The 25252-nt window shown below is 43.1% G+C and overlaps 2 protein-coding genes across 5 annotated transcripts in view; one reads left to right on the top strand and one right to left on the bottom strand.

Moving 5' to 3' along the window:
- Positions 1–9592: 9592 nt before the first annotated feature.
- Positions 9593–23108, bottom strand: pdcd10a (programmed cell death 10a). 4 transcript variants are annotated; one of them, XR_009931576.1, is made up of 9 exons: positions 22739–22893; positions 17046–17255; positions 15752–15805; positions 14333–14450; positions 13003–13129; positions 12429–12507; positions 12159–12241; positions 9843–11832; positions 9598–9641 (listed from the first exon to the last, which is right to left on the bottom strand). XR_009931576.1 is itself a non-coding variant. In XM_062472530.1 (8 exons), exons 2-8 carry the CDS (start codon positions 17133–17135, stop codon positions 11751–11753), a joined length of 633 nt encoding a protein of 210 aa, XP_062328514.1. In that variant the 5' UTR covers positions 17136–17255; positions 22937–23108; the 3' UTR covers positions 9593–11750. The 4 variants fall into 4 exon arrangements, 3 of the variants coding, with proteins under 3 accessions (XP_062328514.1, XP_062328512.1, XP_062328513.1); XM_062472530.1 differs by lacking the exon at positions 22739–22893 and adding an exon at positions 22937–23108 and having other exon boundaries at positions 9593–11832; XM_062472528.1 differs by having other exon boundaries at positions 9593–11832.
- The window catches only part of serpini1 (serpin peptidase inhibitor, clade I (neuroserpin), member 1), a 21376-nt gene continuing 18925 nt past the window's right edge, over positions 22802–25252 (top strand). The window contains exon 1 of the mRNA XM_062472527.1: positions 22802–23331. The gene's annotated coding sequence lies outside the window, so the exon portion shown is untranslated. The remainder of the gene's footprint in view (positions 23332–25252) is intronic.

Raw genomic sequence — 25252 nt, 5'->3', positions numbered from 1 at the left:
TGCCATTACTAAGTAAAAATTGGGATGAAAGTCAGCCATCAGTTTAACCATCCACACTAAACTGACAAGTGTGTTGTCATGACACACACACAGCACGGACATCTCAAGTATCTCTGATTTAACTTTTCCATTTGTCTATTTGTTTTATATATTATCAATCTCAGAATCAGAATCGTGTTTAATCGCCAAGTAAGTGGTCACAAACAAGGAATTTACTTTGGTGGGCAGGTGCATACAGTGAACCTTTAAACATAATGAACAAAATAACAATGTAGAAAATGTACAACAAAATAAAATAAAATACGAAGGCTATACAATATAATATAAAATACAATAAATAAAATAATATAGAATTTTTTTCAAGTATGAGGTAAAGTGACAGTGTCAGTGTCAGTTTGGGGCCTTGTTAATAAGCCTAGTAGCGGAAGGAAAGAAACTTTTCTTGTGGCGTGAGGTTTTGGTCCTAATGGACAGTGGTTGAAACAGAGTGTCCAGGGTAGGAGGAATCAGCCACAATCTTCCTCGCTCGCCTCAGGGTCCTCGAAGTGTGCAGGTCTTTGAGGGTAGGTAGATTGCAGCCGATCACCTTCTCAGCAGTGCGGATTATACGCTGCAGTCTGCTCTTTTCCTTGGCAGTGGCAGCAGCGTACCAGAGGGTGATGGAGGAGGTGAGGATGGACTTAATGATGGCTGTGTAAAAGTGCACCATCATTGTCCTTGGCAGGTTGAATTTCTTCAGTTGCCACAGGTAGTACATCCTCTCTGGTGCTTTCTTGGTGAAAGAGCTGATGTTCAGTTCCCACTTGAGGTCCTGGGAGAGGATAGTACCCAGAAAGCGAAAAGACTCCCCAGTGTTGACTGGGGAGTTACTCAGGGTGATGGGGGTGAGTGAGGCTGTATTCTTTCTAAAGTTCACAACCATCTCCACTGTCTTAAGAGCATTGAGCTCTAAGTTGTATAAACCTCATGTATAAACGTTGCGTACGCACAAAAAGCTTGCGTACGCTGGTTTTCACGCACACTTTGTGATGTATAAAGATTTACTTGACGTGAGAATGTGCGGGCCGTCACAGAAAGTTTTGAGCAGACGTGAGAATGTGCGGACCGTCCGCAAAGTCTTGTCTGGCTCTGTAACGTGGCGAATTCTAAATGAAAAGTGCCAAAACTCACCAAACATTACAAAATAAAGTTTCCACTACTACGTTTATGACGTTGACTATTCAAAAAACATAAAAATAAAAGTTTGATCATTAATGTGGATGATCACATCAAAATGCCAAAACCCAAAACGGGAAATGCTATATAGCCTTCTGTTTAATCCGCCACCACTTAATAACATGTTAAACTTGAGGGTGTCAAACGAACGACAAAATCACTCAGGAAATGCATGTCACGCTAACCCTATAGCTGCCATGCTGTTACGATGCGCATTTAAAGTTTTACATCGGACCATTTCTTCTAAATTTCTGCCATGGTCCGGTTCTCTGAACCCACATTATTTATGGCCCTATAATAATAATAATGATTTTATTTGTAATGCACTTCACATTTAGCTAAATCTCAAAGTGCTACAGGTTAAAAACAAGAAAGGGCGCAGATAGTGACAATTTTCCACTCCGCCGACTTTCTTTTGTCACTAACACCTGATGACAGGCCGACAAACAGGACACATTTTCTCGCCTCCACCTCTGTTGTCAGAACCTCGATCTCACAGTCACCGTTCATTTTTGCTGCAGCGTTTATTCGAGGGCGGCGTTTATTTGAAGAAATACGGTAATTCAGACAAAGAAATGACCTCAGGAGCGCATTTATAGTCCATCTGCATATTCATTTATGGGAGGAGGCAAGGCGGGGTCAGTGGCTCGTTCACGTGTGGTCAATGTCACGTTGATTGTGATTTATAAAGGAAAGGTGCGCAGGACCTGCCGTACGACCGGTTTTATACATGTGAATATTTCTGTGCGTAGGTACTTTTTGAGTTTTGGCCGTACGCCATCTTCTGGTATGAAAGCTGCGCAATCCTTTATACATGAGGCCCCTGGTCACCAGGTTGTCAGCTTCCCACCTATAGTCAAACTCATGAGGGTGAGGGTGGTGAGAATGAGGGTGGTTTCGTCCGCAAACTTCAGGAGTTTGACGGATGGATGACTGGAGGTGCAGCTGTTGGTGTACAGGGAGAAGAGCAGAGGGGAAAGGACGCAGCCCTGAGGAGATCCGGTGCTGATGGACCGGGAGTCAGAGACTTGTGTTCCCAGCTTAACGCACTGCTTCCTGTCAGACAGGAAGTCTGTGATCCACCTGCAGGTGGAGTCGGGCATGTTCAGCTGGGAGAGCTTGTCCTGAAGCAGGGCGGGGATGTTGGTGTTGAAGGCAGAGCTGAAGTCCACAAACAGGATCCTGGCGTAGGATGCTGGGGAGTCCAGGTGCTGTAGGGTGAAGTGGAGGGCCATTTTAACTGCATCGTCCACAGACCCGTTGGCTCTGTAGGCAAACTTCAGGAGAGGGTTTGTGATGGCTTTGAGGTGTGCCTACACCAGGCGCTCGAAAGACTTCATTACCACCGAGGTCAGGGCGACGGATCTGTAGTCATTATGTCCTGTTGGCCTTGGCTTTTTGGGCACAGGGATGATGATGGAAGACTTGAAACAGGCTGGCACGTGGCATGTCTCCAGGGAGGTGTTGAAGATGTTGGTGAACACCGGAGACAGCTGGTCAGCACACTGCTTGAGGGTGGCAGGAGAGACAGAGTCCGGCCCATTTGCTTTGAGGGATTCTGTCTCTTGAACAGTCTGTTGACTTCTCTCTCCTGAATGGAGAGAGTCATCACTGTGGTGAGGGGGGGGAGTCCACTTGGGTAGGAAGGGGTAGTTCAGGACAGTCCCATTGTCTTTCAAATCTGCAGTAGTACTCGTTCAGGTTGTTGGCCAGGCGGGAGTCGTTAGTGGTGTGGGGGGCTCTGGGCTTGTAGTTGGTAATCTGCCTGAGCCCTCTCCAGACAGAAGCAGAGTCGTTAGCAGAGAACTGTTGTTTTAGTCTCTCTGAGTACAGTCGTTTAGCCTCTCTGACTGCCTTGCTAAACCTGCACTTCAACTCCTTGAATCTGTCTCTGTCTCCACTCCTAAAAGCTTCCTCCTTCTCCAGCCGCAACCGTCTGAGCTTTGCAGAGAACCAGGGCTTGTTGTTGTTAAAATTCACCCTGGTGCGTGTTGGAATACAGCAGTCCTCACAGAAGCTGATATAAGACGTCACAGCCTCTGTGAGCTCATCCAGACTATTGGTAGCAGTTGTGAACATATCCCAGTCAGTACAGTCCAAGCACGCCCGCAGATCCTCGATAGCCTCACTGGTCCACTGTTTTGATGTCCTCACAGCAGGTTTACAGAGCTTCAATTTATGCCTGTATGCAGGAATCAGGTGGACCATGGCATGGTCAGTGACCCAGTGCTGCCCGAGGGACGGCATGGTAGGCATTACTGACCGTAGTGTAGCAGTGTCCAGTGTTCCCTTTTCTGGTTGGGCATTTGATGAATTTTCTCTATTTGGGGAGTTCATGGCTGAGATTACCCTTATTAAAGTCGCAGAGTACGATAACCAGGGAATCCGGATTTGCTCGCTTCACACTCAGAATCTGGTCGGCGAGCATACATTGGGTCTCTTTAACCTGAGGACCCGGCCGTAAGTACACTCCTACCAGAATGAGCGACACAAACTCGCGAGGCGAGTAGAAAGGTTTACAGTTTATAAAAAATGATTCCAGATTCGGGGAACAATGTTGCAGAATCACTGTCACATCTACACACCAGCCACTGTTAGTGTAAAAACAAATACCACCTCTTTTCGTTTTGCCGGAGAGTGCCATGTCCCGATCAACTCTCACGAGTTGAAAGCCTGGCAGTTGTAACCATAGACTTTTATACAGTAGACACAGCCAGCCTGCTCTTTCAAGATGGCGTCCACATTCATTTCTATGAAAAGTGCTCAGTGGCGCAGTGAGGCAAGCGAGAGCGCGAAATGGACCGCGCCATCTTTCCAGACCGACTCGCCTGGTCTTGCGCAGAAGCTCGTTCCTAGCTCCGAAACTCATGCACGCTTGCAACTAGCTGTACACGTCATACTTTGCGACAACCAGTCGCGAGGGTGTGAGCTAAGGCATTGCAGTGGGGTTATAAAACTGGCAGAATGTGGTACAAGTCCGATCAAGAAGCAGATACATCATGTGAACTTTATGAAAATCAATGCTATTAGTACTGTAGTATTCCTTTCACGTGGTCTTTAGAAATATGACTATTTTAGATGGAACATATGTTCCACATACAACTCAGACTCATCAAATATACGTTGTTCTTTTTGCTTCGTGTTTTTAGAGTGGCAGGGCCCCTGGGGTGGATGAAGTCCGCCCGGAGTTCCTTAAGGCTCTGGATGTTGTAGGGCTGTCTTGGTTGACACGACTCTGCAACATCGCGTGGACATCGGGGACAGTGCCTCTGGACTGGCAGACCGGGGTGGTGGTTCCCCTCTTTAAAAAGGGGGACCGGAGGGTGTGCTCCAACTTTAGGGGGATCACACTCCTCAGTCTCCCTGGGAAAGTCTATTCAGGGGTTCTGGAGAGGAGGGTCCGTCGGATTGTCAAACCTCGGATTCAGGAGGAGCAATGTGGTTTCCGTCCTGGCCGTGGAACTGTGGACCAGCTCTACACCCTCGGCAGGGTCCTGGAGAGTGCATGGGAGTTCGCCCAACCAGTCTACACATGTTTTGTGGATTTGGAAAAGGCGTTCGACCGTGTCCCTCGAGGGCTCTTGTGGGGGGTGCTCCGGAAGTACGGGGTACCGGATTCCCTGATCGGGGCTGTCCGGTCCCTGTACGACCGGTGCCAGAGTTTGGTCCGCATTGCCGGCAGTAAGTCAAACTTGTTCCCGGTGAGGGTTGGACTCCGCCAGGGCTGCCCTTTGTCACCGATTCTGTTCATAACTTATATGGACAGAATTTCTAGGCGCAGACAGGGCGTTGAGGGGTTCCGGTTTGGTGACCTCAGGATCGGGTCGCTGCTTTTTGCGGATGATGTGGTCCTGATGGCTTCATCGGGCCGTGACCTTCAGCTCTCACTGGAGCGGTTCGCAACCGAATGCAAAGCGGCTGGGATGGGAATCAGCACCTCCAAATCTGAGGCCATGGTTATCGACCGGAAAAGGGTGGAGTGCAATCTCCGGGTCGGGAGGAGATCTTGACCCCAGCGGAGGAGTTCAAGTATCTCGGGGTCTTGTTCACGAGTGAGGGAAGAATGGAGCACGAGATCGACAGGCGGATCGGTGCGGCGTCTGCAGTGATGCGGGCTTTGCAGCGGTCCGTCGTGGTGAAGAAGGAGCTGAGTCGAAAGGCGAAGCTCTCTATTTACCAGTCGATCTACGTTCCTACCCTCACCTATGGTCACGAACTGTAGGTAGTGACCGAAAGAACGAGATCGCGAATACAAGCGGCCAAAATGAGTTTTCTTCGCAGGGTGTCCGGGCTCTCCCTTAGAGATAGGGTGAGAAGCTCGGTCATCCGGGAGGGGCTCAGAGTAGAACCGCTGCTCCTCCGCGTCGAGAGGGGCCAGTTGAGGTGGCTCGGGCATCTGATAAGGATGCCTCCTGGACGCCTCCCTGGTGAGGTGTTCTGGGCACGTCCCACTTGGAAGAGGCCCCGGGGAAGACCCAGGACACGCTGGAGGGACTATGTCTCTCGGCTGGCCTGGGAACGCCTCGGGGTCCCCCAGGAAGAGCTGTTGGAAGTGGCCGAGGAAGTCTGGGCCTCCCTGCTTAGGTTGCTGCCCCCGTGACCCGACCCCCGGAAAAGCGGCAGATGATGGATGGATGGTTTTTAGTATGACTGCTTAAGTATTGTGTTGGATTAAAGAAACTGTAATCTTGAATATCTGGCTACGTCGTTGTTCTAGCTCGGCAAAGCAAGCTAAGTTAAATAAGCCTATACCTATGTTACTATTATAATGATGATGAGAGTTGCTTACTATTAGGCTACTAGTTTACAGTTATTGTTAATGCCATCGTTGTGGTGTTAACTGACATAAAGTTATAACAATATAACGACGACCATAACAATATGGTCAGTGGAGGTTCTACACAGGTGCCTACAGTGGCCAGAGCCACTGTAAAAATATCCCTGGCCCCCCTGTGGCCCCCCCTGAGCTGACTGAATAATAAAATGGGGGTTCTTTTACGTTGTTTTTCTTCTTCTAGTAGTCATCATGAAACAAGGAAGGGACATTGCAGCCTTTTTTGCCCCAGTAAATAAAAAATTGAGAGAAACATCTCAAGGTATTGATAGAGCTGAGGAGCTGGAAGAGGGAGAGCCAGAGCCGTTTGTATGATTTTAATGTAAAGCTAAATTAAAGTATTTAATGTTTAACATTGATTGAAAAAACGAATTTACCTTGTCACAGTTGAATAACAACAGTTCAGTGGGTAAAATGGACATACAGTGAACCTCAAAGTCCATTGACACCTCTTTCCTATGCAAATCTCACAATTAAAAAATGTAGCTGTAAAAATGTACACTACCGTTCAAAAGTTTGGGGTCACCCAGACAATTTCGTGTTTTCCATGAAAACTCACACTTTTATTTATCAAATAACTTTCAAAATGAATAGAAAATATAGTCAAGACATTTACAAGGTTAATTATTATTATTAGAAATAATTATTTTTATTTGAAATATAAATTTTGTTCTTCAAACTTTGCTTTCGTCAAATAATGCTCCATTTGCAGCAATTACAACATTGCAGACCTTTGGCATTCTAATTCTAATCCTTCTAATCATCCATTAGTCTTCTTAGGCAATTAGCAAACACAATGTACCATTCGAACACATACAGTAATAGTTGCTGGAAATGGGCCTCTATACACCTATGTAGATATTTCATTAAAAACCAGACGTTTCCACCTAGAATAGTCATTTACCACATTAACAATGTATAGTGTATTTCTGATTAATTTAACGTTATCTTCATTGAAAAAAACAGTGCTTTTAAAAAAAAAATAAGGACATTTTTTAGTGACCCCAAACTTTTGAACGGTAGTGTAGGTTTTGAAAAAGCCACCGAACTTACCTTTTTTGGCTCTGGTCTGTACCTTTGTCACGCCCCAAAATTTGCTGATTTTTTTCCCAAGGATATTGAAAATGGACTACGGTCGTAAATGCAGTGTTCCAGGCTGTACAGGGAATGCTGACACTTTCAGAGTCTTCCCAAGGAACCAAACACTCGACGGGCTGTGATCTTTGTCTATGAGAAGATCCCTGTGCAGATAAACCCTCAGTTATACATTTGCTCAAACCATTTCACAGAGGACAGTTTTGAAAACCTGGGACAATGTATAGCAAGATTTGCTATGAAGCTGTTGCTGAAAAGAGGTGCTGTTCCAACCTTATGTTTATCACAACCGCAGGCTGTAGTATAGTTTTGTCGCTAACAATTATTAGCAATGCTAACGTATCTTGCCTGTAACTAGAATAGGTAGAATGTGTGATGATTTAGTTTATTGGCAATGGGGCTAACGTTATTTCATGTTCCTGACTGTGTTTCATTCAAATAAATAACCCATGTTGTAATGTAAATCTACAATTCAGGATGCATGTTTGTCTGATCTTTGTCAGGTTATTTTTTATTTTTCAGCAAGATAGCTACAGCTAACTGAAGCTGAGTTGAATGATTTGCGATAGTTTGGTTGCTAGAGCTAAGCTGTAACGTTACCCACCGAAGTCGATCCCGTTTGCTTCGACAACAGAAGTGGAAGCAACTAACATTGGCCGGGTTTCCCAGATTCGTTAAGAAGCTCTTAGCGCTAAGAGCTTCTTAACGAATCTGGGAAACCCGGCCATTATCATTTCAAATGATATATAGTCAATCTGTTGAAAACAGTGTTGTGTAGACACAATAGATTTATTTTTACGTTTTTATTTCAAGTCTCCACCTTCGATGTTTCAGTGAGTGCTGTTGGCCGCGTTTTTGCTCCGCTGCTTCACTCGTTGTAAACCAACCAATCAGCGTGCAGCTCATCTATATATTCATGAGCATACCATAAAAGGGAGAAAACCTCACATTTTTTCACGGGGCTATTTCACAGGGTGCATATGGGCGCATAGAACAGCACCTGGGCCATTTTCAGCCCAACCAATGTTACATACCCTATTCGGTGACCTTAAAGAACAGTGTGAAATACCCCCCAAAAAAACATTTAATGACCCCTTTAAATATAATTTGTTTCCGTTTTTTTATGTGCCCCTCTGATTAAACACTGGCCCCACCTTGCCCCCCCCCCCCCCCCCAGTAACATTTGTCTAAAACCGCCGCTGAATATTGTGGTTATCAGACATGATTTATTCGTCTTTGCTCCAGAAAAACATATCAACAATCTACAATGACGCCGTAAAATGCCACGATATTATCACTATATTAGGCTATAATTAAATTTGTTCAGCCATGAGCATAATTCATAAAAGAATTGTTAAATTTGCTTGAAAATAACGGAAATAAACTCGACAAACAACCATCATGTATGTGTGCAGCCATTTGTAAAACTTTCTACAATAAAGCAAGTTTGCTACCCCCCCTCCGTTGAAATGAACGAATGACTCTAAAAAAAGATTTTGCACGTCCGGGAATTGAACCAACAACCTTCTGATTAATAGCCTGACTCCCTAATCGCTCAGCCATCTGACCCCGACATTTAAATATTGTTTATTATTATTTTCTTAGTTAGCTAACCAGTATTTCATCAGTAAAACAGTCTTGGATTTTCTGTATCGCATGACATAAATAATATTGTTTATCAATCCACGTTTTTTTTTCGTTCTTTTATTCTTGCGAACTCGTTTGATGTAATCTTTCATTGCCCAAGTATGGTTCCAATCCAAGTACACAAGTCACCAAGAATGCCAAAAATACCTGGAAATGTTCTGGATCCGCCCCTTTTATTGAGGATGCATGGATGGTGGCTGTTAATCAATCCGAAGAACGCTAAAAACGTACTTGCGTACTTGAGAAGAACGTTCTTGCCAACCGTCTTGCGAGAACGGTCTTGCAAGACCGCGAGGACGGAGAAAGATTTGAGAGTGTGTGTTCTTGCAATGACTTCTGGGAAATCAGATGTGTTCTCGCTGACCAAGTCACCATCCGATGCATCCTCTATAAAAGGGGCGGATCAAGAACATTTCCGGGTATTTTTGGCGTTCTTGGTGGCTTGTGGCCGAAATCTAACTCACCTGCTCGTGAACACGCACACACTGTATTGCTTGTGGAGATGTTTTTATTCAGTTAGTTCTAAATGTATCCAAAGTTTCGCTGCTCTTATTAGATAAAAACATTCTTTATCTGTAAAAATTATGTTTTACGCATTTTATCATTGAAAATAATGGTTGTTTGTTTTCATTTGAAAGACACTGTAATGTGCAGTATAGGCTATCAGTCTATAAATACATTAATTTACAAAGTATGCGCCAATATCATCAACATCTTCCACGAGTCTTATATTTGAACGAGCAGGGGAATTAGATTTTGGCAGGGGTTCAGTTTTTGGCAGGAAATTATTTTTGGAAAATGGCGAATTGCTTATCCAAACCTTTTTTGCGGCACTGCTCTCCGTGGGAACCTAAAAAGGACACAAAATATGAACTTTGCAGATTGCCCGGTTTTCAAGATACTTGTTGGAAGCTGAACCAATTCTAATACGTACACACACACAGATTCCTGGCATTATTAGAGATTCGATATTTTGACTGGAAATTAAACAGATATACTTGGTAAGATTTCAATTTTTTTGCACTGTAGAGTACAGATGAGCTAAACCAACCTGTCAGTCCAGACAAAGTGACAATCCTCGTATCCTCTACTCTGCATGACCCTGGTCTCCTTCAGGTCCTCTCTCCAGCTCTCCACTGGTCAGTTGTTTAGACAATGTCCTCACAGTGTTGGGTTCAAGTGTCGTCAAGCTAGGATGGTGAAGATAAACTCGGGCTGAGGCTACTCTGACTTCTCCCTATACTGTCGCTGCCTGTCCTTGAGAAATAGCGAACCACCAGTGGTAAAGAGAGGCCAAACACACACACATTCTTGCTATTCTTTTCTTTTATTATCCCTCACTCTCAAAGCCTGTGGCTAAGTCTCCTGGCAACCAAGTTGTGAGAGAGACTTGTTTACGAGGGCTGGACGTTTGTGTGTGTTTGTCTGTGGGCCTTGACTCTATTCACAGATTGGGCACTAGAGGAGCTTATCTTGGAAACGGGTACAATTACCTTCCACACATATGCAGTACGGTAGCTACACACAACAGAAACACACTAACATTCCCTTGTCAGTCATAAAGACGATACATGTCCTGTTGTAGCACTCACATTGTTTTGACAATCACCACCACTTAACACAAATATACAAACACACATTGGTAGAGGGACGTTTAAATGTTTTTAGAATACCCCCCTGAAGACTCCTCCCTCCCCTTCCACTCTCTCTCTCATACACACACACAAACATTTTGCACCATGCACAAGATCGGAAAGCTAATTGGGAAAAACTGTCTCTGAGGATGAAGTTACTACACACAATGGCACCATACACACACACTGCCTCTCACATTGACACGCAAATAAAATACACTTTATAACTTCTGCTGTAATGATCTCACACTCACACTCGAGTGACCGTGACTGATCCCTCCCTATCACTTAATGGCCTGGAATAATTTGAATTAGCTGATTACAGCGGTCGTCAACGGCGACAGGATCTGAAATGAGGTCTCAGCGATTTCAATAATAAAGCTTTAAGAATTAACGGTTTTAGAATTGGATTACAGGAGCTGGTGGAAACGGGGAGAGACTCAGAATAGCTTGGAAATCCACCATGGAGAATCTACTACTGTACATGGAGAAAAGCACACTGCCACAGGAAATGGTTTCGGGGGGGAGTGGGGGGATGCTGCTTAAAAATCGAAAGGCAAGCAACAGTCTCAACAGTTCACTGACTTACAGGCTGAATACCAAGAACACAACAGACCAATTTAAAATATTTTCCACACAAAAAAAACTATTTATTGGAACATTTTGTTTGCAACCGGAAAATATAATTTTTATTAAATACATGACTCGTGGTTTATCACGTCTTGTTGCTCAGGAATGCGAGAGAAAGCAGTTATTTACACATGGTTGTTTTAAGGCCGGATTAAGGCTCAGTCTTTCACACGCACGCACGCACGCACACACACACGCACACACACACACACACACACACACACACAGGAAGTGGGAGCAGGGCTAGTGGACTCCTAGGCAGACCTGTATGGTCTGGATGGGAAATAGCCGAACTAGTTAGGATTGGGGGGTTACCACCATATTGCTTCAGCTAATCCAAACGTGTCAAAGATGTGAGGGTATCTTGGTTACAGATAAGAGTGCATGAAAGAAAGGTAGAAGGGAGTGAGAAGGATTAAAATAACCCCCCCAAAAAATCTCAAGCTTCTCTGTGGCGGTTTCAAGAAAACATAAAATATTCAATAAAAAAAAAAAGAAATATGGACAAACCTCTGGCAAAAACTATGCAACAACGTGCCTCAAACAGCCGAAACCCACCCCCACCCCTCAATAATGCAAGACATACAGTATAAATTATACAGTTCAAAAAAGGAAGTCTTTATATTGTACATACATGGTTTTCTATTCTCTGTCAAAAGCTGTGGTGTGTATGTGTGTGTGTAACTAGCGTGCTCCTATGCCACAGTCTTGAAGGTCTGCAGTATTAAGTTGGTTTGGTGGATGAGCCGGTTGGCGCTGACAAACACGTTTATCGCCCTGGAGACAAGCATTACAGAAAGGGACACGTGTAAATAGACGGGGTCAATCATACAAGAAACCATGCCAACTCGTACCAACTATCTAGCACACTTTGATGAAGCATGAAGGGAGAAAAATCTGACTTCATAGGAGACTCCTACATTTCCACACAGAACCCTGAATAACAATTATTTGGAGCAAAATGGAGGCTGTGTTTCTGATGTGGCGGTTCTCTAATCCGCTGACAGCCGTGCACACAGACATGACAGATTAATAACATGTTCTGTTTGACAGTCATCACGCGTCTTGGTATAGTAACATTAGCTTATGTGACTCTCTCTTACTTTCCATCTTTGAAGTATGTTTTGAGCGTGTCGCTGAAGCTCTTTGAGTATTTCACAAACTCTTTCTTTTGGTGTTCCAGTGCCTGGCAAAAAAGAGAGAAATATTTTTATGAAAGCTGCGAGAAAAAGAGAGAGAAGGGGGAGGGGGGATTTAGATATATAACAGGGTAATTGAAAGGAGAGAATCCATTAAAAACCCTGCTGATGGTAAAAATAGATATTTTAATTGAACACACAATTGTGTGTGTTTTTGTGTGTGTGCAGGCTCACCCTTCGGTTCTGATACTGGTATTTCCTGAAAACGATGTTCACAGTGTCCAGCAGCTCCTTTATGGCACTGGCAATATCTCTGCAGGCCATCAGAATACAGTCAACATGTCGTCCTCCTCTTCCTTGCCCCCCTACTCCCTGGTCTATTTATACATTCATATATATTCTCTTCTCCCAGAAACTTAAAAAAACAAACTTTCATATTTTCAACTTTTCTCCCAAATGATTTTATTTCCAAGTCCACCGCTGGCTAAGCTACTTAGGTAGCGACTCAACAAGCAAAAATTGAATTTGATAAAACTGCCAGTGTGCACAAAAAAACAACAACTTCGGAGATTACTTTTTTGTGTGTGTATGTGTTTCTTTCTCTTTATATGTGTTTGTTCATGTGTTTGTGTTTATTCAGCTTAGCAAGCCTTAAATAATCACTGTATTATTCATCCTTTTACCATTCTCTTCACTTAAACGTGAAACAATTATATATATTTTTTATTTATTTTTTTATTCTACATAGGCATGTGAGTGCATATGTGTTATAAATCCACCCCCCCCCCCCCCACACACACACACTCACTTGATAGTCTGCAGGAAGCGCACCCTGTCTGTGATCTGGTCAGGGATCTTGCTGAGGATGTGCTTCAGGGCCCTGGCCTTCTCATTCAACTCCTGGAATTCCACCTCCGGCCTGTCAATCATATACTCTGTAGCCACAGCCACACCCACACAGGAAGAGAACAGCACATGGTCACCACAGAGACAGACAGAGGAATGTGTGTGCGTGTGTGTGTATGTGTGTAAAAGAGTGGAGGCCTTTTTAAAATGTACTAAAGAGCGAACAGACTAAAGAGGAGAGGAAAGGTTACAGCAAACAAGCCCCAGGGGGGAGTAGAGAAGGATGGAAAGAAAGGGAGAAAGAGATAATGATAAAAGAGAGACTGGGAAACATGGAGAGATATGGGAGAAGTAGAGCCAATGTGATAACAAGGCTAGGTCTGGTGCTCTCTTCGTTTATGTGTCTGTGAGAGAGAGAGAGAGAGAGAGAGAGAGAGAGAGAGAGAGAGAGAGAGAGAGAGAGAGAGAGAGAGAGAGAGATCTAGCCACACCCATCAAATATGTATCTGCAGGTTCATACCTCAACCATTCCTTAACGCCATACACTGCAACATAGCGCAAATACCTGATGGCAAACACACCCCTGACTCTCATCCCCATAGACTGACAAGTCAGTGAGTCTAAATTAACACTGGATTAACCCTTGTGCTGCCTTCGGGTCACATGACCCAAAGGTTCATAACGAACCATTGTTGTGTTTACCCAATTTTACCCAATACAAAAACAAATAAAAATAATTTTCTTTTAACCTTCGCAATGTGGAGGGTCTGAGACAGCCCGACGGTTAAAAGAAAATGCTTCACTTTGTTTTTGTATGCAGTAAAGTTGTCCCAATACGACGGTGGGTAACAATGACTGATGGGTCAGAATGATCCGAAGAGAACACAAGGGTTAAGGCACGATTGTCACAGTGCCACAAATCATGCCGAAGGTAGGCTAAATTTAGCATTCACAGAGAAACCAAGTTTTTGAGTGTGTGTGTGTTTTTGTGAGTGTGAGTATAACTACAGCCGGGGCTCTGTGTGTGTGCACATGAGTTCATTACAACCATTAATCAGACTATGCAGGAGAGGAAATACAATTATAAAGAGCAGGAGCGTCTCACAAGAGAGGTGCCCCTAGGTGGAGAAACAGCTCCACCCAGTGGTGGTGAAGAATACTGTGGGACGCCAAGGAAGAAGGGGCCAGCAGCACAAAGGGCAAAGACAGTAAACAATGGTTGATAAAAGACTTTACATCATAAATCGGTGTCCCTCACAAACCCACCCACCCATCCATCCACACACACACACCTTCTACGTCGTCTGCTGCCATGCGCAGGAGTGACTCTGTAAAGTTGACCTCCACGTTCTTCTTCTCTAGTATCTTCATGATGATGTCCTGGGTCAGTCCTGGGTTCTCCTTCTCTGCCTGGCGAACACACACACATAACTATAACAATTAAAGAACAGATCCACCTTCACTGTTACTGAATGGCCATGGTGTCTGTAGTCAGAGGTCCAAACTAACTATAGACAGGCTCAAATTTGTTGGTAACCCTGCACAAAAAAACAAAGAATGAACAATTTCCTATGACATAACTTGAAACTGACAAATGTAATTAGCATCCAGCATTGTTTATTCCATATTTAATAGAAATGTGCTTATCAGCATATTGTAAATAACAATGAAAAAAGCATAAATGTGGGATGATGGTACCCTCAACCTAGTTAGTTTAGTTACACAACCTTTAGAGGCAATCACTGCAATCAAATGATTTCTGTAGCTCTCAATGGTAGCACTTGGTAACAGGTAGTTTGGCCCACTCTTCCTGTGCAAAGGCTGCTCAAGCTGTCTCAAGTTTGATGGATCCTCCAGACTGCAAGTTTCAGCTCTTTCCAAAGATGTTCTATAGGATTCAGATCAGGAATCATAGAAGAGTCCATGTCAGAACAGTCCAATGTTTTGTTCCAATACATTTTTGGGTGCTTTAAGATGTGTGTTTTTGGTCATAATCCTGTTGGGAGGACCCAGGACCTGCGACAGAGCTTTTTGACACTGGGCAGTACATTTAGCTCCAGAATGCCTTGAGATTTAATTGTGATATGCACAGATTCAAGGCACCCTGTGCCAGTAGCAGCAAAGCATTCCCATCTGCAAACATAGAGCTAATGTGACTTGCCAAAAAGCTCCAGTTTTGACTCATCTGTCACAGGACATTCTCTCAGAAGGATTGTGGTTTGTCAATATGCATTTTAGAAAATTCATGTCTGGCTTTTTTATGTTTGTTACTTACTTACTGTAAGTCGCTCTGGATAAGAGCGTCTGCTAAATGACTAAATGTAAATGTTTGTCTTTCAGAAGTGGAGTCCTCCTGGGTCTTATTCCATGAGGCCACTTTTGCCCCAAAAAGCAACGGATGGTGCGATTAGAAACTGACGTACCTGCACCTTGGATGAATCCAATTATTTATTATTTTTTAAGGGGTACCAACAAATGTGTCATTTGTTGAATATATTTATAGAATGAACAATAAGTCATCTCTTTTTGCAACTTTTTTGCTTTATTCTATGACATTCCAAAGGCATGCAAGTATACATGATGCAATAGCTTTTAATGTTGTCACTTTTCAGGAAGAATGAGGCATTATATCAATGAGCTGAAAGGGTACCAGCACATTTGAGCACGTCTGTAACAGTATTGTTGTCCACACGGCAGGATGGGGATCTTACCTTTATGAACGCTGCCCTCAGAGTCTGAGCTGCCGACAGGTTTACTCTCTCCAACTGTCAATGCACACACGCACATACACGACAGTTAAAATGTACTTCAACTGCATGAGTAAACTCACTTACGCGCTGCATTAAAAATATTTTACTGCAAACACAAGCAACTTCCCAAACACAAACAGGGCTTGGAGACAAAGAGAGACTGTGTGATGTTGACATGAATGCATCAACATGTAGTGAAGCAACTGCAATCCTAGTCTACAAACGGACTGCGCAGGCCCCGGGACGGCCTCATTAGTGGGATGAGAATCTCACTTTTCTACTCTTCAGAGGCCAGGCCTCTGAAGAGTAGCCTCTCACTTTAATCTGCACACTTATCTACACTCTTCATAAACTCTCACTGTACTGCAGTACGAGCGTGTGTTGTGTATGTGTGTGTCTGTGTGTACAAGGTAGCTGAGTATCAAAATCTGCAAAAATCTAAAGTATAGTAGGCTTTTGGAGAGGTTTGTGACTTATCTGTGTGTGTGTGTGTGTGTACGAGTGTGTGTGTCCCGTCTGCGCCAGGCAGATAGGAAACAGCCGTCTGTGTCAGAGCAGTTTGACCCGCACATCAAAGTGGCCACAGAGAAGCTAATTTGCATGTGGGAGCGGATGGCACTGCACACAGTAATGTTCCCAGTCTCCCTCTCTTTCTCTTCATCCTTCTCTCTCATTCTTTTCATGTCACTTATTGTTCTCGCACTCGTCCTTGCCCTCCATCTTCAACCTTATTCATATCCCCCTCTCTCCCTCCCTCCCCACAGTGTGCTTGTGTAGTTAGTTCCATGTAATTATGCTGCCAACCTTGTTTCCTCTTTAGCTGGGTGTAACCCTGGTGACAAAACACTGCTGTGAGCAGGCAAACACACACGCACACATTCACTATCTCTCACACATGCTCACTGACAAACACATACAAGTTCCTCTTACACACTCATTCATTTAATACACACAAACACTCACTTATATATACACTGTATACTTCCATATATAGACATATATACTTCTTTATGACACACACACCACTCCTATCTGCACAACAGCAGGCTGTCTCAGTTCACCAGGGCATGTTACAAGCTGCATAAATCACCATAGCAACACCAAACTGCCACAGTTAGGCATTAAGACAGCACACGCCCCCTCATATCAGGTCATTCCGTGTACCAGTGAACCAGTCATGTAGGGTGCAGAAAAGTGACGAAGGAAAACACTTTGTTTCAGAGACATGGTTTCACACGTCCCTTCCACTCCTCACCTCATTAAAAACAGGGAACATGACGGCGTAGAGCGTCATGGAAACAATTGAGGTCGTCTCTGCTTCATTCTTCATCTCTTCCATGGTCATCCTTGTCGGACAACAGACGAGTGTGAGAGTGTGTGTGTGTGAGCGTGCATGCGTCTGGCGAGATCAACTAAGGCACACCTCAGCACTCCACACTGACAGAGAGAGGGGGTGTAGAAAGACCTGTGGTAAGAGAGGAGGACGAATTAGGAGAGGGCAGAAGGAAGGTTGGATGGATGGAGGACAAAAACAGGCAAGGTGACAGTATGTTGACACACTCGCAGTCACACTTACTCAAACAATGACTAGGCCAAGGCTACATCATTGTCCTCTTTGAAATGGCTGAAAGGGGGAAATACTTTGTCTTACAACAATATGTAATACAGTTTTTGTTCCTGGGTAGTAAGTGTTATTAGCTAACTGCTTATGCCTCAAAAGTATAGAAAATGCCTATTATTCCCCACCAGCTTTGCTTTTGTGACCAGTACAGTGATGTTTTGTGTGTTGTACCTATTTCCAATGAGAAAAAAGGTGAATTTGTGTCTTTTCGCTCACACAATTGGAAAAAAACAACATATGAATCCAAATGAACATGTATTACACTAAAATAATGCAAAAATTACTACAAAAGGAGTCGTTCTTTGACATTTTCGATTACCGTATTTTACGTAAAATAGGCCGCATTTTCTATAAGCCGTATGCCACCAGAATGGGAACTTTACATTTGTAAATTCAGTTAAGGACGCACTGGAATATAGGCCGACTGTTTATTTACCCAAGAACTCTTACACACTGGACAGCTTGGATAGCCATCTAACTAGACAACATTCACAATCAGGGTGAACACAAATTATGTAAACTACAGACCATAGCCAGAGAATGTCTAATATAGAGAGAACTGCCACTCTCGGGAAACTTCCGGGTTCTGAACTGGTTGCAGTTCCACTCTAGTTCCATATGAGGGCGCTAACGGTAGAGTGCAGAATGAATGGAGGTCTATGGAGCTATACCCCTCAAAATCTACTTTTCTCAGGATATAATTTTTTTCTAGTAATTTGAATTTTGAATTCGAAAGGGGAGGCAAAACAAATACACTGCTGGGTGTTAGATTTTTTTGAAGTCGCCTTTCTGTTCTAAAAAGCCTTTTCAAATGGCATTGACGTCATACACATCGTACGACCAGAGATATTGTTTTACGGCAAGCTCTGGTCACTTCCTTTTTTCTCTCGAGCTATCGACAACACGGCTGACAGGTTGGTTTCTCCTTGTCAATACACATGCTAGAAAGAGTTTTGGGTTGCTAATGTTGTTGCTAATGTTGCTAACGCTCTGACATTCTGATTCTGCTTCGGATGCCATCAAGCGGGATCTAGTCAGTCCTTCACTAACCAATCAGCATTCATTAGCAGAATGCTAGCGTGTCAATTTTCGACCTATAATCCATGTTGAACATATAAAAACTACAATAGAATCTGAGATTTCTCAACGACAATCAGATGAAAGAGACAAATTTTGCCGTTTAGCTCCATAGACTCCCATTCATTCTGAACTCGACCGCGATCACTCCCAGTGGAACTCTGGTGGAACTGCAACAAAATTCTGTACAATGGGGCTTAATAGGGAGTGGCCATGCTATCCTTAAACAGGCTCTGCCATAGCATTACACATCAAAACAAAACGAACACAACAATATAACTCCGAACAATGCTTATCTAACTAAGCTAATGCCAGAGCCTGTGTCTTATTGTCCACACGACCATATAAAATTATATCTAAAACGAACCTACAGAGAGTTTAGTTACACTACCGAAGTTGAATTAGTTGAATTATGTCGTTAGCGATGCTAGCTAACGTTAGTTAACATTTCACTGGGTCTTGCAGCTGTTTGATTTACTGAAATTATGATGAAATGTTATGTTCTACTAGCCATTTGCCTACTTTAGCAAGTCACTGTATTTCCAAGCCCTGATAGTGTAACTGAGACAACACAGTAAATAATTCCTCTTTCAGGTAATAAGCCTCCGTTCAAGTGTTGAGCATTAAATTAGCTGCACGGTCTGTAGAGATCTTGGGAAGAAGCCACCTTTTTATTCTAAAACCGGGCAATAAGCCGCTTCGAAATATAAGCTGTACAACCACAAGAAAACTGTAAAATCATGGTACAGACCGCAGCTTTATTTCGCAAGAAATACGGTATACTGGAAATCACTTTCAATGATCAGCTCCCAAATGTAGTCTCCCATTATGTTCTCATTACACAGGCACCAATCAATCAGAATCGGAATTCGGTTTATTCGCCATGTATGTTATACAAAAACAGAATTTACTGTGGCAGGGAGGTGCAAAACACAAACATATACGAATCTTAAATTAAGTAAAAGTACAAAAGTTTAACTATTTCTAAGAACTAAACAATCTAAGAATCAACCATTCAAAGGTACATTCAAAGTCCAGTATATCCTGGTGGAAGCCCTCATCTTGCTCCTGCGTGTTCACTCATGTTCTCCTAGGATTGATCAATATGAGCATTAAGGATATGAACTTTGAGGGACATCCTACAGCCCATTGTGACATAGTTCTCCACCAGTCTCAACCAGCTCCACAAAGTTTTTGTGATTTCCCAGGAAGCCCGAACTACTGCAAAACAAGTTGTTCCAAGCCGCTTTCTCGTTCCTGTACCCCCTTTCCACCAAAGTGAACTGGGAGCTAGTTCAGAGTTGGTGCTAGAGCCGGTTCGGAGCTGGTTCAATTTGCGAGCCTTCTAAGAACCGGTTTGCTTTTCCACGGGCTAGAGAGCCACGTCATTACGTCACTGTATACGTCTCATCTTTCCCAGCAACGCTAGCGCGGCAGTGCCAAACACAAAGCAGAGCCCGTCTAAAGGCTGTTTATCAATCCGAAGAACGCTAAGAACACGAGGTTGAGATGCTTGTTTTCTTGGCTATTGCGCAATAACCCTGGACTTGCAGCAGAATGACAACACTGGCATTGGCCGCGTTTCCCAAAGCGCTCCTAAGAAGCTCTTAGCGCTTAAGAGCTTCTTAACGAATCTGGGAAACGCGGCCATTATCAGCCCAACATTTTATAAACTTTTGCTGTATCTTGCTTGTGTATTACATTTGTGTTAAATATAGGTTCATACTTAATAAAGTTTAAAACAAACTAAAAATTTGTGTTTGTCATTTCACTCATTTGATAGGATTATGATAAAATGCAGCAACTAGTGTCTGCACTGCGATGCCAGCTAGGTTATCGAAAAGTCAGAGCAAATTTACAAATGAGCCGTTTCATCAATAAAATAAGCACATTTTCAGCAACTACACTGCCCACTTCTCATCACATTTAAATTCAGATGCTGATTTACACGTACCGTTTAGCTGAAATATGAATTGTAAAGACGTACAGCAATGGCGGTCAAAGGATTCTGTTTGTCTTGTTGGTCACGGTAACCCCGCCCCTGACGCAAGCGGTTCTTACTTTGTTCCTACTTTAGCCCAGCTCTGTTGTGGTGCTAGTTAAGAACCACTTTCCCTGGTTCGGAGCCAGTTCTTAGACTGTCGAAAGAGAAATAACTGGTTCATTAAGCACTGGCTCGGAACCAGCACCCAAATGCGTTGGTGGAAAAGGGGTACTAGTGAGCTTCTTGGGGAATTCATTGCACTCCAGGATCTTCTTTACCTGTGGTCCAACGAAGACACCGGCTTTGACCTTTGCCTCAGACAGTTTAGGGAAGATGTCTTGAAGGTACTTGAAGGCTGTCGACTCCTTATCTAGAGCTCTGACAAATTGTTTCATCAGGCCCATTTGGATCTGTAATGGTTGCATCGGCACCTTCCAGGGGTTCACCAGTGGTTCCCTCTTGACATTGTACCTCCCAACAGAGAACTCGGTCTGCTGTGGCCAGTCCCGCCTGTGTTAATGGGCCTTGGTGTCTACGTTCTAAAAGTTACTCTAGGTTTACTCAGCTCTGAATCTGGAATGTTCTGGAAAATAGTTTTTAAATATCACTGGCTTAATAGAGAGTGGACAGGCTCTCCGTAGACGGGCTCTGATTATAGTCTGCGGAGAGGAAGAAGATTACCACAACGATTGAGTATTTCCGGTAAAAAAGTTGTGTGAAAGGTCTATTAAGTGGGGGCGGATTAAACAGTTAATGGCCGGGTTTCCGAGATTCGTTAAGAAGCTCTTAACGCTAAGAGCTTCTTAGGAACGTTCTAAACCCGGCCAATAGCATTTCGAGTTTGGGTTCTAGCATTTTAATTTGAATCATCCACATCAATGATTAAACTTTTATTAGCGGAGGTAATTATGTTTTTTGAACAGTCAACGTCATAGAAGTATAACAGTAACTGTAGTGGAAACTTTATTTTGTAATGTTTGGTGAGTTTCGGCACTTTTCAGTTAAAATTCGCCACGTTACAGAGCTAGACAAGACTTTGCGTGCCTGCACATTCTCACGTCAAGTTAATTTTTAATCATCACACCGCGTGCGTGAAAACCAGCGTACGCAAGCTTTTCGTGCGTACGCAACGTTTGAGGCCCTTGGTAACTAGTACAAACTGCTGGTAAGCTCAATGTGGGTGTCACAGCATTCAAATGACATCATCCAACAAATGCATTAAAGTGCTTTCGGTGGATGCAGATATAGGTTGGATCCCAATTGAAAGCTTGTTAAGGGGCTCGGTCTAGTTAACAGCAATTAGATATAAACTATGTGTGTGTGTGTGTGTGCGCGAGAGAGAGAGAGACAGACGCCTATTATGGCTGACTTCTACTTCCTCAACCCTAGAGATTCCAGAGTCAATGCTACCGGACGAAATGTTTTCTAAAAATTAACTGCAACACAGAAGCGATCTCCACCTTTGATCCTGACCCACTTTTCTTACAGCATGCTGTGACACACACACTAATAATTTTGTATGGTTTACACCTATTTATACTTTAAAATACATTTCTAAAAGCCAAATGTATGGACAAAGATGGCATATAGTCATATCTAAGCAGCTTAAACTAAACAAATGTCATGAGGAAATCAGATCCACAGAAACAACTGACTATAGTGGCTACATGACCTGTCTGACAGTCCGTGGAAAATCTGCCAACGTGCTATTTGACAAAAGTTATCGATCATTAATTGATTGAAGGCTATCTAGAGCCTGTCCACTAACCCTTATTATGTGTATTTAATCAGAACAATTCACACTTGAAGTAACTTGAGCAAAGACATTAAACGGTACAGTACAAGTATCTATAAATCTCTTGATGCATATAACTAGACAACAAGCAAGGAGACCTAACGGACTACTAAAATCATTGGGCTCGTGAGGCTGTAGAAATCATTTTGGCGTGTAGAAACATTCTAGAAGGCCGGTTAGGTAACGATCTAGATACCTAGTTCCCTGCTGACTAATCACGTCCACCAACTAGTGCTAGCTCTACAGATAACTACAAGGTAGCAGTCACAGCTAGCTTCCCGAACGTTGGTTAGTTCTGTGGCTGGGCTCTTTCTACCTGGCTGCCTGCTAACTTCCATAGGTAGGCTACAAGGACGCAAATCAGGCTAGTTAGCTCTAGCTATTTATTTTTTTACAACTAATCGTAGGCTACACTTTTTTTAATCAAAATGGCCAGCTAACTACACATTAGCTAGCATGCTAGTCACATACCTGCTTCAGCGGGGGTATGTGCTAATATATTCAAGTTAATGTATCCAGAAAACGGTGTATGGACGGTATTTGCTTTCGAGTTAGCTTATGTTTTCTTTTTCTCATTCAAAGCCGGAAGTTTCTGAATGATAAAACTGGCTAGCCAAAGAGAGCGAGAGGCGAGAGCTTCGGGACAAACACCAATCAGCAACTACCTACCAGAAAGATTGTTGTAGTTTTTCTAATAGGAACTGCTGGTTGTTGTAGGTCAGGCCATGTAGCTGTAGAACTACAAATCCCAATTAGTTTCATTGGCTTGGGTTGCCGACGTTCTACAGACAGAACAAAAGCCGAGTAAGATAGAAACATAAGTTGTTGTTGTTTTTTTCTGGTTTGACCACTACATTGTGGAATGATGCTTGACGAGTCAAAGAGCAATACAGTCTTACTTGTCTTGAATACCTCCATGTAATGGACCAATCAGTAAACAGGAAGGGCGGGATCAACTGTGAAATATTTAGCTCCGCGAGCGACCTGCTGCGGCGGTGACGAGAACCAGCGAAGCTGCGCACGAGATCGCACAGCATCCCATTCTCACCGATACCGTTTATTAGGTAAGGCATTTTTACTATTAAAAAACATTAAAATGTCAAAACTCGGAGCCATACACTAGTCTCTCAAGAATGTAGCCCTTTAGGTTGTTATCTAAAAACATTTTTGTCACAATTTTGTCTGTCATTTGGGATGTGATTTATTTTTCACTTCATCATACATTGTAGGCTACTCTAATATTATGTGCTGGTTCTAACAATATATTAGATGATTATTTTTCACAAAATATTGAAGTATTCATACTGAATCAATAAAAATGCTATAAAGATAACGAAGCCATAAAATATTGTCTGTAAGAAGATTTGCCAAACCTGGGGTATACAATATGTTGCAGCACCCCTGTGCCCTTGACATATTGGGCTCATGCATTTTCATCCCAGTGAATAATTGTTACGAAGGTTGTATTGTCTTTTCACGCACTTCCACTTGTTATTGGCGCTATAACCGAACACGGGCGTGTGTGGGGCGTGTACTGCACGGAAAGATCGAACACCGTTATCAAAAATAACCTCCAGCGTTTTCTCCGAATGATAGCATAACAATTGAAATGATCGGGACAATCTGTAGTGTGATACAGATCTAATGCAAGCGCTCCCTTCTCACTGTTATTGTGGGAAGTATTATTAGGCTGTGTAAAAGTAACAATACACTTCACATAAGCTATATAATAAAATAATTACAAACCCCTTTTAATCCTTCACCAAACAGTTCGACATCCGAATACATATATTCGAAATGTATTTTAATTCATTCAACAGTAGAGTGAAGGTAAAATAAAATATCAAATCAGTATACTGTATTGATCTTATCCCTGTCATACTGTCCATTGCTCTCTTCATTACTGTAGGTTCACTTGGCTCCAGTGGCTCTGCATACTGTGTACCTGTGTGTGTTTGTGTGTGTTTTGTCTGATTCAAATTGAGTGCTGCATTAATTGCATTTCAATAATTAAATGCCTTTTAAATCAGCTGCAATGAAAAGGAGGGGATATGGCAGAAAATATCTTGCACCCTCCGTATTGCAGGTAGAGGGGACCATATACTAAAAACCTTGAAGTTTAGACAGAAACTGAGATTGACTTTGCAACCAGCTGTGTCATTCTTCACAAATAAACAGTACCTAAATCAGTAGCCTACCTAAATCCCACTAACTGGCTCTGGATGGCAACAATGTCCATGCAGGGCTAATCCAAGACTAAGGACGTTCCTTCAAGAAGACTGTAAGAGAATGTTTATTACTCTGACATACTAAAGTAAGCTACACATCCAGATGTAGCCATCCAGGAATGTGTCCAGTCAAAGTTTATGTGAACTGATAGTATTGCATTGTTCTAATCTATTCTACTTGGTTAAGTCCCCAGACTCTCACAAGGTAGTTTTGTGGGCTCACACTCTACATTGTGAGGAGGATAATGTGGATACCTGGGTACAGGATTTTGCACAGCGGAAGCAGGCTGATATCTTTGAATGCACAGGCACACACTTAAACACACAGGCACACACACAGCAGGTTTGTCCTCTGTACAAGCTACTGTGGCAAATACACATGGGGATTATATCGTTTCCCAGAGACTGGTGGATGAGAGACGGGACTGAGAGAGAGTCAGATCAAGAAGGGACTTACAAAGATGGAGGGAGGAGAAACAGGGAGAGAGAGTGGAGCGATTAGAAAGATGGGGGATGTGAAAACCACACAGAATCTTGATATCAAAGTTATAGCCTTCGCATTAACCAATACGACATTGTTATCATCACCATACAATAGTCCTTTACTGTAATCATAGTCCTTTTACACTCTTCGCTCTTTTAGCTACTGCCTCAGTCTCTTAGACAGTCCATTGCTCTCTGCCGAGTCTTCTCATCTGTGGTCAGCAGGAAACGCACACACACGGATTGATCCGTTGATTGATTTGCGCTGTTTAGG

The sequence above is a fragment of the Osmerus eperlanus genome, chromosome 11, assembly GCF_963692335.1.
Source record: "Osmerus eperlanus chromosome 11, fOsmEpe2.1, whole genome shotgun sequence".
Taxonomy (NCBI): Eukaryota; Metazoa; Chordata; class Actinopteri; order Osmeriformes; family Osmeridae; genus Osmerus; species Osmerus eperlanus.
Note: the sequence above shows the minus strand (reverse complement) of the source record. Positions and strands in the feature narration are given on the sequence as shown.

What these genes read in the sequence shown, in the direction of transcription:
- pdcd10a (XM_062472530.1), bottom strand. Translation starts at nt 17,135, where the DNA reads ATGACCATGGAAGAGATGAAGAATGAAGCAGAGACGACCTCAATTGTT. An exon ending in TGTTCCCTGTTTTTAATGAG is followed by an intron (nt 15,806 to 17,045) that starts GTGAGGAGTGGA and finishes GTGCATTGACAG; the next exon opens with TTGGAGAGAGTAAACCTGTC. An exon ending in GGCAGCAGACGACGTAGAAG is followed by an intron (nt 13,130 to 14,332) that starts GTGTGTGTGTGT and finishes CTGTGGCTACAG; the next exon opens with AGTATATGATTGACAGGCCG.